The following is a 13,821-nucleotide window of genomic DNA, read 5'->3' as shown; positions in this document are numbered from 1 at the left end:
ACATTTTTCATCCTACATGCTCTCAAGCCTGCAATTGCTGCCAACTGGGCCTCTATTCTGTGGTACATCAATTATTCTTCACACGTGTGTACTTGTTTGTACATATTTGGCATTAAAAACATTTTATTGTTCACTGCAAACAAATATTGTTTCGTGGGAAACAAACAGACCAAAGTCCAAAGATACTGGATGCATTCTTTACATATATATTTTATCTTGTTACTTTTTCTTAGAAATCAATTTCTCTGCCTAATGATGCTAACACATAACATGCGACATTAACTAGAATACACACTCGACTTGTTAAAGTCTTGATGTCAGCAGTGACAGCAGGTTTTGATAAACGTAAATCACTTATCTTTGTATGTATAATTAAGATGAAGAAAAAATCCATTCATGCCTGGAGACAGCTTTGTGTTTAATTCAAATGTCTGTGGCTCATTTTGCAGAGTCACACTGATGAGAGAATTTTGCAGCCACAGAGTAGTAAAGGACGAAGCTGCAGGAGCACAGTGCTGCTGCTGCTGCTGCTGCTGCTGGATTGCAGAGAGGCCTAGAGCAAAGATATGGAAGAAAATGAGGATCAATGAAATGAAACAACAGCAGGCTTTGAATAAAAGATACTAATTTGTTGAGCCTGAAAGCATTGGTAATCCAAACTCTTGAGATAGTGTGTAGTGTGGGTGGGAGACAGCATACTGAAGGTGGGCTGCACGTTGTTGTTTTTCACATTAGGGAAAGCATTTCTTCAAGGCCAGTGTGGATGTGTACTACAGAATGACTGTAGTAGTACTGCAACTACGGTATTCATTATTTTCAATCTGGATTTACCTACTCATTATTTTTTTTGTATCTATCAATCAATCACCTCACCTATCAGATGTTTCTAATCAAATTTCCCAGACCTAAGATAACAAGTTTCATTATATTGTGCATCCACTAATTCGAACCCCATTTCAATATTCATTTCACACAAAGTAAAGAAAATCAGCAAAATCCGAAAGCTAGATAATGCTCGGCATCTCTCCTGTTGAATAATAAATCCCTTAAAATGGTTGCAGAATAATCTAACCTTTAACACAGAACTGATTAATCTGTTCAGCCATGACACTGGGGCAGCTAACAACTGATGCACAGTTAATAATTCTGCAATTCATTTTTGAAAGCAATGTACAGTGATTTCCATCACCTTGTGTTACGCATTTGGTTTCAGAGGGCTGACCTAAAACCACCAGTCCATCACCAATCTGTAACATGTTTACATATATTGACTGAATATAGCTTAAGTAAGATACATTACACCAAATTGTTTTATCAGAAAACTGTACTTATGCTGTCACATCTGCGGTAAAATTATTCCGTAGGCAAAGTGAGTCCCTGCAACTACGTGTCATCAACATAAAACTGAAGTACTATGTTTGTGTACATTTTTATTTTACAGCATTAAACAAGCTAAAATTGGAAGTTTATCTGCGTGGCACAAACGGCTCTTTGTTTAAGAGAACTATTAAACTTTAAATTTCATGCTCAACTTATTCTTTAACAATAAATAAAACAGAAAACATACCAAACTCAGACAGTAAGCAGCCACCATTAAACACCTCTGTTCTTTGGTGCTCTTCTTCGGTGCAGTTTGAGTGTTTTCTTTTGTTGTTGTTTATTATAGTTTTAGACTATTGGTAAACAGGAAACACAGCATTACCACCCCCTACAGGCCTGGAGGGTGAGTTGATTTTCCTACAATCTTTATAAAATCACAGACCATATGTGCACAATTATCTTTTTTTCATTACCAATAATATTTACCAAAGGATAAGCAAAGAACAGAATTTAATACAGAAATGCAAAATATAGTTTTCAAACTATATTTATTATTGATGTTGTGATAATGGAATCATACAAACTATAAATGGTAAATTAAAGTGACGAATATGTATTATATGATAAAAAAATTAACAGAAGGGGTCTCAGGAAAGAAACAGCTTAGGTCACACAAGTTGAAATAATTAATGTTTTTTTATTTAAAAACAACAAAAATAGAAACCACACTACACTTTTAAAAACCTTTTTTTTCCTTTGTATATAACAATTTTAGTGTTGAACAAGCATTGTTTTCTTCCCTAATAGTGGCCACATGTGAACAAAAGATCATCACAAAGACAAGAAAATCAAAAAAGTCAGATTTCATAAATGTTCGTATTCCTGGGCAAGCATCACGTTGACCCTTTTCAGTAAAACATGTGATATGCAGACTTCTCTATAGGCATCCCAGGCAAAAAAATAAACTCAATTTATTCTAATCTGAACCTTAATGACATACAAAACAAATCATTCTCTACTATGATCGCTCCATAAGAGCAAAATACATCCAACAAGTTAGGCTTAAAAACAATCCCTTGGACAATGAAGGAATGTAGTGCTGGTTCATCTTTTTTCCTGTCTGAGAAAAACAAACGTGACCACAAAATACACATTAACTGATCAGCTGGAAAACAACAGAAAGACTTGGATTAAGCTACACATTAGTTTTTCAGTCTACCCTTACGCATTTTTTATTTAAATTATACCTTTTTAGACATCTCAAACACAACTACAATAAGTATTTGGCACAGAATGTGGCTGTTTCAGTATTTGCAGTTTGATATGTGATCTGTATTCAATAAGAAATTCTGAACAGCACTCTGGCTGCGTAGGTTGTGCTGATAAAAAGAAAGTAGTAAAATGCCAACCATAATTGCCTTAAACTATGTGTAACATACTTCAATCCAAAATGACCAGTCACAAAAAAAAATCCAGCAGTTTTGTTTAGATAAATTAACTTCATAATCTGGAACATCACACCTGAGGTACCATTAGCTCTTAAGAATCAGAAACTGCATTCAAGCTCGTCCAATCAAAAAAGTAAATGATAAAATGTGCGTAAGGATTGATCCTAGATTTTTTTTTGTGAGACCCAGAATTTAACAGCAGCAGCATGCTCAACATAACATCTCTGCCAACAGTAACATGTAAAAGCAAGATGTTTTCATTTTAGAACAAAGGGTTTGCATCTCTTCGCAAGCCACATAGGCAGCCTTTTCCTTCATATTGTCCTAACGGGCCACCTCTGAAGGCTATCTGCTATACTGGCTTGTTAGGATATCATTAAAAGCCAATTACTATGCTGAATACAAACCCCCGGCTGGGTTTCATCAATCTATGGCATGCTTAGTGTGCATGTTAGGTTGCCCCTTAAAATGGCACAAAATAAACTGACAGAATGCAGAACTGTCCCATTTTGAAAAGGTAGTTTCATGGCTGAATAAAGCTTCTGCTGCAGAGCGGATCATATTTATTTTGATATCTCTTAACGCAATCCGACAGACCTTTCTTTAACCTGAAATAAGCTTATATAACTTCTTTTTTTTGGTATGCGCAAAGGAATGGAGAAGAAATGTGCAACAGGGTTTAAAAAGCTCAGTGTGAACAGTGCTGCAGCACAACGAGGGTTAAAGGAAAATATGACCTATTGAACAACAGAAGTGTTGACAGATCTGTTAGGTAGCTCCACACTGCCCCAGCTGAAAAATGGTGAGAGGAAAAACCCTGGGTTGTACACACAGCTCCCGCCTTCAGCCAACGTGCGGTCCTCTGTGTCCCTACAGGGCATTATTTGCAGGAGAGAAGAAAGCTTCCAAGCCCAGCGGTTCACCATTCGGTATATCCTTGTCTGGCTTCGGTTTTTTAAAGAGTGATGGAAGATTCCGGATATGAACCTCTTTCCTGAACTGCTGGCACAGAGCTTTCTGTTGGCAGACGGACAGGGAAAGAAGAGGAGAGAAGGTTAAAGTGAGCTATCAAAAACCTACAAAAAGGAATTTCATTAGATTGTACAGCCCCTTTGAGCTGGTGGATTTTTTTGGTGCTGACTGCAAAGAATTTGCAAACACAGTTGGAATCATACACTTGAGTAATGACATCAGGCTTCTGTCTTTGGTCACCTCTGTTCAGAGGTCTACATTGTGAGCTACACTAGGGTAACACTGCTCTCTAGTGGCTGAAAGTGGCATTACCCCAACTGTTCCTGCAACCAGCTTCTTGAACTGGTCTTTCCTCTTCTTTTCTCCAACCTTTTGGGCACTGGGGTCAATCAGCCGTTGATCATACTGTTCCAGAGCCTCCACATTGATGTTTGGAATCTGGGCCATCACAGCCCTCAGCTCCATGTAGCGAGGCCGCTAAACACAGATCAACACAAAGTGCAAGGGTACATGCATGAGATTAGATGGAATCCAAAGTTCCACAAAGGAAATTTGAACATATTTAACTAGAATTTTGAAAAAAAAAATTACAGAAGAAATGAATCTTAATTGATAACTGATTATTTTTTTTATACACAAATATCCCAATGATATTAATAACTGGTTACTCATTTTTGTAATGGATGACAGTGAACAGCACATCTCTATATTGAAGAAGTGGCTTTTCTAGCAGTACAATAATAAAACAATTCAATTCATGAAAATCATTGCCATTTCCATTACATTCAATTTTTCTTAAAATGGCCAAACAAAACAAAACAGAGATTAAAAGCAAAAGTGAAGATTACTGTTTATCAGCCTCACCAAGTTGTCATAGATGAGCATGGCCAGCTGAGAGAGGGTAGAGTTGCAGACCTCGTGCTGCCCGTGAATCTGAAGGCCCCTGAGAACACTGGTATAGAACCAAGTGACTGCTTCAGGGAGAAGATTACCTTGTGCCACCTGAAGAGACAGAAGAGATGCTGGATGAAAGAAAGTTTGAGACATTTTTTACAGCTTGTGTATAAAATAAACATGTTGCATTAAGCTAGTACCTGCCGCAGAAGGGTCCAGCAGACTATGGAAGCAGTGCGATGACAGTTAGTGGTGTCCTTCCATGACAGAGAGGTGAAGGACAGGGTCAACAGGGACATGTAAATATTCTGGGGAAAGAAAAAGACAAACATTAATTTTATATGTACACAAAGCATGCAATGTGTGGTCACCTGAATGTTATGTGACCCCTCAGGCTGACCTCATGTTTCATCAAGCATTTTCCCAGCTCAGTCAGCTCCTCAGTGGGCTGTGCAGGAGAAGCTGTCTGTGCTGAATCCATCATCATGTCTTCCTCTGTAAGAGCATATTTAAAGCAAAATAATGAAACTCTAATCAAACAAAACAAAAAAATCTTATGAATCAAATTTTCTAATCTTACCATCTATTTCCTCTTTATTTGCTGCAGGTTCAGGCACTTTTCTGGAAATACAGCTCACAGCTAAAACGGAACAAAGCGAGAAGTATTATGACCCCATTATAACTCAACCTATAGTGCTGCAGTAAAAGCTGATCAGGCAGTTTTGTGCTACATCCTGAAATAAAAAATCTTACACCTCAATATTTTAGGGCTTTCTCTATTAATGGACATCTAGGCACTCTCACAGCACAGTGTGTTTACTACTTTTATTTGACATATTCTTCACTAAAACAGTGAAGAATAATGTGATGTGTACAATAGAATAGAATAGAATATACTTTATTAATCCCTTTGGGAAGGTCCCTCTGGGGAATTTGGGTACCAGCAGCACTACAACACCGACAGTCAGAGCAAGAGTTAAATTGAATAAATATAATATAGTGCAGTAAAAAATAAAAGATAAGAGGAATTATTGTATGTACCTGTGTATCCTGACTATAGCAGCAGTGTCATGCAACACAAGCAATAATACTAAAAAAGCTGCAATGATTTGCAACACTGCATTGTCCCATCTCTGTGTGTGTGAACAGTACAGAAATAATGGTTACTATTTGCATAGGAACTGTGGTAAATCAGGCCTGAAAACAATCCTACTAGGATGAATATATCCCACAATGTCTAGGTTCAATCTTATTTTATTACAGCTGATATTTACACTTTCATAATGTGCCTGGAAAAGCTGTAGCTGGAAAAAGCACAAGCTTACCATCTACTGAAGTGCATTAGGAGGATTAATGAGGCCTGAGTTTAGACGGAGACTTTTATTAACTGCATCATATGTGTAACACAGGACTCATGCACAGTGTGCAAGTAATGTTTTTTGTCATTTATTAAGTTTGAAAGCTCTATAGTAAGCTCATTTTAACCTATTAATTATGTATTTAATTTTTTGTATTTTCCTTTTAGAAAATGTAGTATTTGCAAATTATTATTCTGGTTTTAGGGGCATCTTTTCAGCTCAGCAACAGTTTGTTAGGCAAACCCACAATCATACCCCTTTTTCTGGACAGAAAGATCTGAACAGAAGGTTTAGTCCAGGCATGTTGACAAATTATAACTCACCATTAACTGAGTGAAAAAAGCAATGACTACACATGTTGATACTTACAGAGTAGCTCCAGCACTTCCCTGGTGAGCAGGCGTACTAGCTGCTCCTCCAAGATCTCCTGAGTCACCTGGCTCTCCTGACAGACCACCTCTTCTTCATCCTCACCACTAAAAGACACAATAGATGACCAGTTAGTCCATAGTATGCATCTGTAGGCCTGACTTTAAGATTCAAAGCATTAGAGATTGGATAGATTGATGTTCTCCTTAAATTATCTGTTGTTTTTTAGACTAACGAAAGGTTACAGTAATCGTGATACATCACTGCAACTTACTTGACAGAGGTTCTCTGGTTAATGACCTGCCACTTCATGTTGAGTCTCTGTGTAATAAAGCAGAACAACAGCCTGACATTTAGCAACAGAAAATAGTGGCATGTATAATGTGTAGAATTGTGTATATAATTTTGAGATGACAACAGAACAGTGTGTGGAGTTCCTGACCTGCAGCAGGTAGGCAAACAGAGGGCCCAGCAGAGGGCAGAGTAAACTGTCATAGTACTCCTGAGGACATGACTGCACCAATGGCTTCAGAAACAGCCGTGCATGAGTCAAGGAAATTTAATGTTGACATAGCAAGTAATAGCTTAGCTTTGTTTATGTAGGGTAAAGTAAACCTTATGCATCACCAAACCATTTGCCAACTGTGGCATGACCTGGTAAATAAAATTAACAAGTACAGGATATGAATCATTGGGCGAAGCCTGTGGTCAGGCGTGTGGTCGAGGGAGACAAATGCAGAGCCAGCAATTCCTTCAGCCAGTCTCTCAATGGTGTAGAAATCTTGCTGCAGGGACAGACCTGCATTTCCCAGGACATGGAAACTGCAGAGGGAAAGAGAGCAGAAGTGGGATCAGAATCCAATCTACAGTATGTGAGGTTTCAACAAAGAAGAAAAAAAAACACAGTTCTTACCAGTTGTCATATAAAGTGTTGAAAAATCCCTGCATGCGCTCCAGGTTGGTTCTATACACAGGAGAGTCATAAATGTCCAAAAGCTGCTGAGAAAGACCTGGAGGCAGCACATAAAGAGAGGTTTTAAATACAATCTTTGAGGTGATGACTTACTACAAGCAAAAAGCAGAGAACCCCGTTACCAAGAACTATCTTTTTCTCTGCATCCATCATCTCATGGGATCTCGAAAACATCTCACTGAGACGAGCCATGTTCTCTGGCATGAACAGACTGTTGTGAGTCCTGGAGTGAAACGTAAATGAAAGCCACAAATCAGGTTATTAGTATGGGACACTGTTCAATGTGGTGCTTTTTTGCATGTAAAGAAGTATTTATTCCAGCATTGTGCTTCAGATGTACCTAATCAGTGCCAGTAAGTTGGGCAGCACGGCCAGAAACTGGGCAGAGCAGGGATTTCTGTAGATGGGAGACCCAGTAGGGGTGTAGCCCACCACAAAGGAACCAGCCTTGGCTTCCTCCAGGTCTGAAGGCCAATGGGCCCTCTTTACCACCCCCACAATGGCATACAGGCAGAAGCTCAACTGCAAGAACATCCAAACAGGACAAAAAAATGTAAAAAAAAAAAAATGTACCGTATGTGTAGTGTAGTGTTTATCCACACACTGCATTTTTTGTGTAGTACTGACTTTGTGGTCAATATAGTGAAAACATTAAGCACTGAACATAGATTTAATTGATTAGAAGTTAAACATCTATCTGTATGCTAAACAGATAAAAAAAATAAAAACATGACAGCATTGACATTTAAGTCATGTTAGTAAGAGTATACACTTACTCGCCCTCTATTGAGGCCTGCTGTATCTGCATCTGGAACGTGCTCTTTAACCACCTGGTCAGCTCCAACAAAAGACAGGAACATGGCAGGGTCTGACAGCACACTGAAACACAAAGAAGACAATACATTTTGTTGTAACCACACTAAAAAAAGACAATGTAATGAATGAATTCACAACAGAACCCACAGCCTCATCTCTTCTGAGGTCCAGTCTGCAATCACAGAGGTCATCAGCTCGTCGAGAAAAGCCTTCTGCTTTCCGAAGTCTTTGAACTGGTTACTGATCAGAACCAGCGATTCCATCAGTGAGCATTTCTCCATAGGGACCAGTGTGGAGTCACTTGAAAGCAGCTTCTTTACGTGATTGTAAAACATATCAAAACAAGGCTGTAGAAGGAAAATAATCACAGTCACAAACATTTTCTTGTGCCTTTGTATCACCATGCTGTAGTTCAGATTTAACAGAAAGCTTGTTACCAAGATGAACTGTGGGTAATCCCGACATATTTTTATAATAGAAGAGCAGGCGTGCCTCCTGACGTTCTTAACAGCTCGTGTCCGAGGAGTCTAGAGACATCAGGTGGAGAAAGGATTTTTAGGACATGAAAAGAAAAAACCTAATACTTGCTTTGGCAAAGGCAGCTTACCTTGTTTTCCTGAACAATCTCAAAAGTGATGGCATTAAACAGCTGGATAAAACAAAGACTAACTTTAGTTTACGTTCATGACCAACACAAAAAAAAAGCATGTTTCAGTGACAAGTGGACACCGTGTCACACACAAGAGCAATATGTACAGCAATTATCAGCTTGGATTATACATAAGTATATACTGACCTTGTAGAGAACCTGTGGCAGGACATGTGTTCTGTGTTTGACAAATGGGAAAAGGGTGGAGACGTTGGAGAGCACACAGGACAAAAGAAGTGGGTCTTTGGTGTCATAGTTTAACACAGCCTGAAGCAGCTCCATGCTCTGATCGATGGGCAACTTCTATACAGGAAAAAAAACATTAGTATAACAAACATTATTCTTTCACAACGATGTTTGTTCTGAAAACTGACTCAGTTACCTCTTCTTCCAGGCTTTTGAAGATCTGTGAGACCACTGACTCTAGGAAGACTGTCATTGCTTCCCACTGAACCACCGATGGAGACAGGAGGGTACAAAGGCCTTCGGCAGTCTTAGCTAAAGGTGAGAGGGACATTTACTTACTGCATATTTGTATAAAAACATGTAAACGTTGCCTATCAAAATGAATCATATAAGAAGGTATGCCCTTTCTGACTTCTGTGGTGTGTGGCGTTAGAAGATACTGTTCAAGTTTAATGAGCACTAACGAGTTGAAAGAGAAACGAAATGTGCTGAATGTTAAACTCAATGTCTGTCTTGCATTCTGCTTTATCGGACATGGTAATCAACGAATCGATTTTTTCACCAATGGAGCAGCACTGCAGTGAGGCTCTTTCGTGCATTTAGATATTTAGATAAAACAAAAACAAACACTTACATGCAGTATCTCCAGGATCTATTGGGCTGGTGATCTGATACTGTAACCACTCTGCTGCTATCTGGAAAGCCTCTAGAGGAACAATTCGACACACACTCCTCAAGACTTCTCCCTGCTGTGCCCGGAAAGCTGCGAAGCATGATAACATGCCATGTAAAACATTCAGGCATTGATTGGTCAGAACTGAAGTAAATCTAAAAAACACTTACAGTTAAAGAAAGAGATGAAGTCCTCGTCACTGTCAAAGTCCACACGGGAGTACTCACAACTTGGGTTATTGTCCCGAGATGGAAAACCAGTCTGAAAGAGACAAACGGTTATTCACACGTTGTCTCGCTTTTATTCACCGTTATCACTGACACTACTGTCTGACCTTGACTAGGTTGGTCATAGATGCTCTGAGGTATTTGATGGCCATCTCCTTAACAACGGGTTGCTTTGAGAGAGTCTCATGTCTAAACAAAGCTCCCCATGTCGCCTGAGTGGATGACTTTAAAAACTGCAGAAAAACAAAAGGAGGATTTGTTTGCACTCTCAAACGAAGTTATTCACAAGAAAAAAAACAATTCAGAGGTGAAAGAGCTAAGTCCACAAACAAATTCTTGGCACCTCACCTGACTGGAATGTGTTGTAAAGGCTAATAAGGCTTCCATGTACTTGATGAGATTTGCAGGTACTTCAACCACTACATCTGAACCCTGGGAATAGAGTTTAACACTGATCAACCACAAAGGAATTTCTGACCTGCATTATTTAGTAGTTCAAGAAAGGCTGATTGACAAACTTACCAGTAATGAGAAGAGCTGACCTCCCAGTGCACAGAGGACCTGGCAGAGCCTCTTTAGAAAGACATAACACCGCTCCATCACCACCACTGCTCTGAAAGGTTTACATAGAAGACTATAAGTCACATCCAGATGTGCTGAAAAAAAAAAGAACATCTGTCCTTCTGCCTCAGCAGGCAGCTGCATCATGTAATTTACCGTGACTCGGAAGATTTCTTACATAACGCCAGTCCATCTGCTGACCTGTAACCATACACGTTACCATTGAATAGAAGTGAAAATAGTAAGCTGAAGTCTTGTCTACAGTGATAATGGAAAGGAGCAAGTGTACTCACTGGGCTGCAGACAGGATGCAGTCAATGGCCACATCATCGAACAGCAGCATGAACGGCTTCCTCTCCTCCAGCTTGCCCTGTGACAGAATAACAACAAATTACAGATGGCTTATTATTTTGCCTTCATGAATACATACAGCATAATTTATATATTGTGTCAACTTCATCAAATATGCAGATTCTTTAAAACGGTCAATCCTGGAGTATAAAACTAAAATATGATTGGCCACATGGTGGCTCTCTTGCTCTCGATCAATATTGAGCTGCCATGCTGTCCACCCTGAGCCTCCTCAAACCAGTTTCATTAATATGTGGGAATGATGTCTTAAGTTATAGTGCAAGTCTAATTATTGGACTATTCGACTATAGTTTCAATGTGTATTATTCCTGAAATGTGGAATAACTTACCTTCCGGCTCATAGCAATAAGCAAACACTCTGATGCCTCCAATTGCAGCTCTGGTTCACTCAGCAGCACACACAACATCTCCAGCATCTGACAATTTCCGGTGGTAATGTGCACCAGAGACACCCAGTCTACATAGCCTGCGAGTGTATTTAGTGTAGCTACAGCAACTCGACAGTGAGCTTTGGCCTGTGTGTGGGAAAATTAGAAGGGAAGGGAGAAAAGAAGAGTTTGCCACAAGAGAATATAAAGCAATCAAGTTCAATATTCACATAAAAGTAGAGACGCTGATGCTGTGGTGTTTTCTCACCTGCAGTTCATGTCCAGGTAGTCCTTTCTGGATAAAAACATACATCAGACAATCGTGTCAGTGTTAAATTTTTATATTAAGAAAAATAAATATTGATTTTAAGAGCCCACTGACCAGTTTACGGTAGTCCTCAACATTAATCTGAAGAATGGCCAGCAAAAAGGTGAATATGCCTTCCATGTTTTGAGTGAGAGTCTGCTGGATGTCTCTGCGTCGCTGAGTGGGGAGTGTCTGGAAGGTGATCACATCCTCAGCCAACCTCAAAAGGATCAACATGACCAGCTCTGTCTGTGCCTCCTACAACAGGTACATGTCACTTTATTTACTTACCGTTTTCATAAAAACACAAACATTGATTAAAATAATAAAGTGGAAATCATGCTGTTCATGGCTCATAGCTGAAAGATTGTGACATCTACTTAATTTACATGATGAAGTCACAGACTACTTATTTGCCTGTCAGCTATTGAACAATCATATTCAAATTGCATCCAAGGCTGTAGGAACATGTGATATATAGTTTCCTGCAGCATAAAGTCACTTACCCCATGGCTAGTGAGAGCCTCCATCTCTTTCAGCATATCTGGCCAGTTCTGGGGCCATTCTCTTTTTATCATTTCCACGATGATTCGTGACAGGGCATCTTTGATGTGGCTCTCCTCCTCCAGGATAGAACGAGTACCCTGAAAAGACCCAGTAAGAATCAGATAGGACCCCAGCATATCTGTTATTCAGAGTAAATACTGCCAATACAGCAGTTTTGTTATCAATCTATTAGACGTACATTTGATAAGAGCTGCATGGCACACTCCTTCAGCTGGACTTTCTCTTGTTGTTGCATGTTGTTCCACCGGAACCTGCAATACAAATAATCTTCCTGTCAAATATGCAATAACTAAGAACATATTGTTGTTATATTTTATTTGATATGTTATTTCCACTCACTTGATGACGTGCTCCAGGATTTGTAAACCAAAGTGCCTCACAACAGCTGGCTGAGCTTTGTCGGCTAACTGTAAGCCACATGGTACACAGAAGGAGCTTGTCTCTTTAAACTCTTCACAGAACTGTAGGAGAGAATAAACCATTTTACAATTATACTTAATGTGAACTAATAACATTGTTCTCATTTAGTATCTCACACGGCAACAGCTAACTCGGGAACATTTATATACTTCGATAGCATAAAGCTAATCTAATAACTATACATTCAAGCTAGGTAAAACGTTTCCACTAACACAATCTATGGTTCCACTTGATCCACAATTCCCCAGTAAAACCATGCTTTAAACCAGATGTTAACATCTGTATGAATGGATAAACGTGAGCCAACACAGTATGTAATGATGACCATGAGGCTAGCTAGCTAAGCATCTGGCCATCATCACTGCCCATTTAGCTCACGCTAACAAACGTAAACATATGTATGAAGTGTGCTGTTGTTAAAACACTCCTGATTAAATACATATTTGTTTAGCTGCGCAGGCTTTTTACATTCACAACAGCACCCATAAATGACAAGCTGAGCTAACTAGCAGCTAGCTAGCAACTCGTAACGATGCTACCTTAAGGGCCTCCAGTCGGTAAATTTGGCTCGTTTCTGCATCCATCATCACATTCACAGCTTTCACAAGCTGTTCACACATGGCAGCCACCTGGTCCGCCATGGCTTCAGGTAGCGTCTGGCACACTGATGAAAAGAAGGCGAGTAACTCCCTTATATGCAAAACACCTGCAACTACACTGAGCAGTTGACGCGCAGGGAGGTACCAACGTGCACAAAATGTGCTGCTGCTATCAGGTTTGAACCTTTGGCTTGCCGTTAAACGTGAATTCTGGGAGTCGTAGTCTAAACGCATTCACTTTAAACTAAAGATCATCTACCGGTATAGGGCCCTATGATTTCCGTGATCACGGAATTGGCCGATTAAAACGGAATTTACACTTTAACGCGGAATTTGACATAATTTGACTGTGTGTAAGAGGAACGTATGTCCGGGGAAAACTGCACGGAGGAAAGCTAAACCGGGTGGCACAAGAAGCCCCTTCTACAGACTTAGCCCCTCCCCTTTCAAAACACTAACCATGGCGAAGCGGCTCCGATCTCAACACACAGAGGCTGTCAATCATTTATTTCAGTGGCGACGTCTCTGGTCAGAATCAGAATAACTTTATTTATTCCTGAGGGGAAATTATTTAAGATTAAGATTTGTCCCACAGTGGGAAAATTACGTTACTGCAACAGCACAGACACAGTAGAATTAAAAGTAGGACAAAAAATACAGTATAGAGCTACCAATAAATATACAAGAGAATTAAAATAAGAACATAAAACATATTAACAGATATTGCACAGATGAGGTGAAT

The 13,821-nt window shown here is 39.5% G+C and overlaps 1 protein-coding gene across 1 annotated transcript; it reads right to left on the bottom strand.

Moving 5' to 3' along the window:
- Positions 1 to 1,997: 1,997 nt before the first annotated feature.
- xpo5 (exportin 5) lies at positions 1,998 to 13,440 on the bottom strand. The gene is made up of 33 exons (XM_028423877.1): positions 13,020 to 13,440; positions 12,400 to 12,521; positions 12,239 to 12,311; positions 12,000 to 12,137; positions 11,569 to 11,751; positions 11,455 to 11,481; positions 11,148 to 11,333; positions 10,740 to 10,816; positions 10,603 to 10,647; positions 10,408 to 10,498; positions 10,234 to 10,317; positions 9,993 to 10,118; positions 9,829 to 9,919; positions 9,620 to 9,748; positions 9,182 to 9,297; positions 8,947 to 9,102; positions 8,758 to 8,799; positions 8,588 to 8,677; positions 8,298 to 8,497; positions 8,111 to 8,213; positions 7,675 to 7,856; positions 7,457 to 7,557; positions 7,275 to 7,371; positions 7,047 to 7,183; positions 6,804 to 6,901; positions 6,636 to 6,682; positions 6,362 to 6,468; positions 5,215 to 5,274; positions 5,035 to 5,129; positions 4,835 to 4,942; positions 4,605 to 4,742; positions 4,053 to 4,217; positions 1,998 to 3,785 (listed from the first exon to the last, which is right to left on the bottom strand). The coding sequence occupies exons 1-33, from the start codon at positions 13,311 to 13,313 to the stop codon at positions 3,639 to 3,641; spliced, it is 3,855 nt and encodes a 1,284-aa protein (XP_028279678.1). The 5' UTR covers positions 13,314 to 13,440; the 3' UTR covers positions 1,998 to 3,638.
- Between the last annotated feature and the right edge of the window lie 381 nt (positions 13,441 to 13,821).

The sequence above is a fragment of the Parambassis ranga genome, chromosome 15 (genome assembly GCF_900634625.1).
Source record: "Parambassis ranga chromosome 15, fParRan2.1, whole genome shotgun sequence".
Classification (NCBI taxonomy): Eukaryota; Metazoa; Chordata; class Actinopteri; family Ambassidae; genus Parambassis; species Parambassis ranga.
Note: the sequence above shows the minus strand (reverse complement) of the source record. Positions and strands in the feature narration are given on the sequence as shown.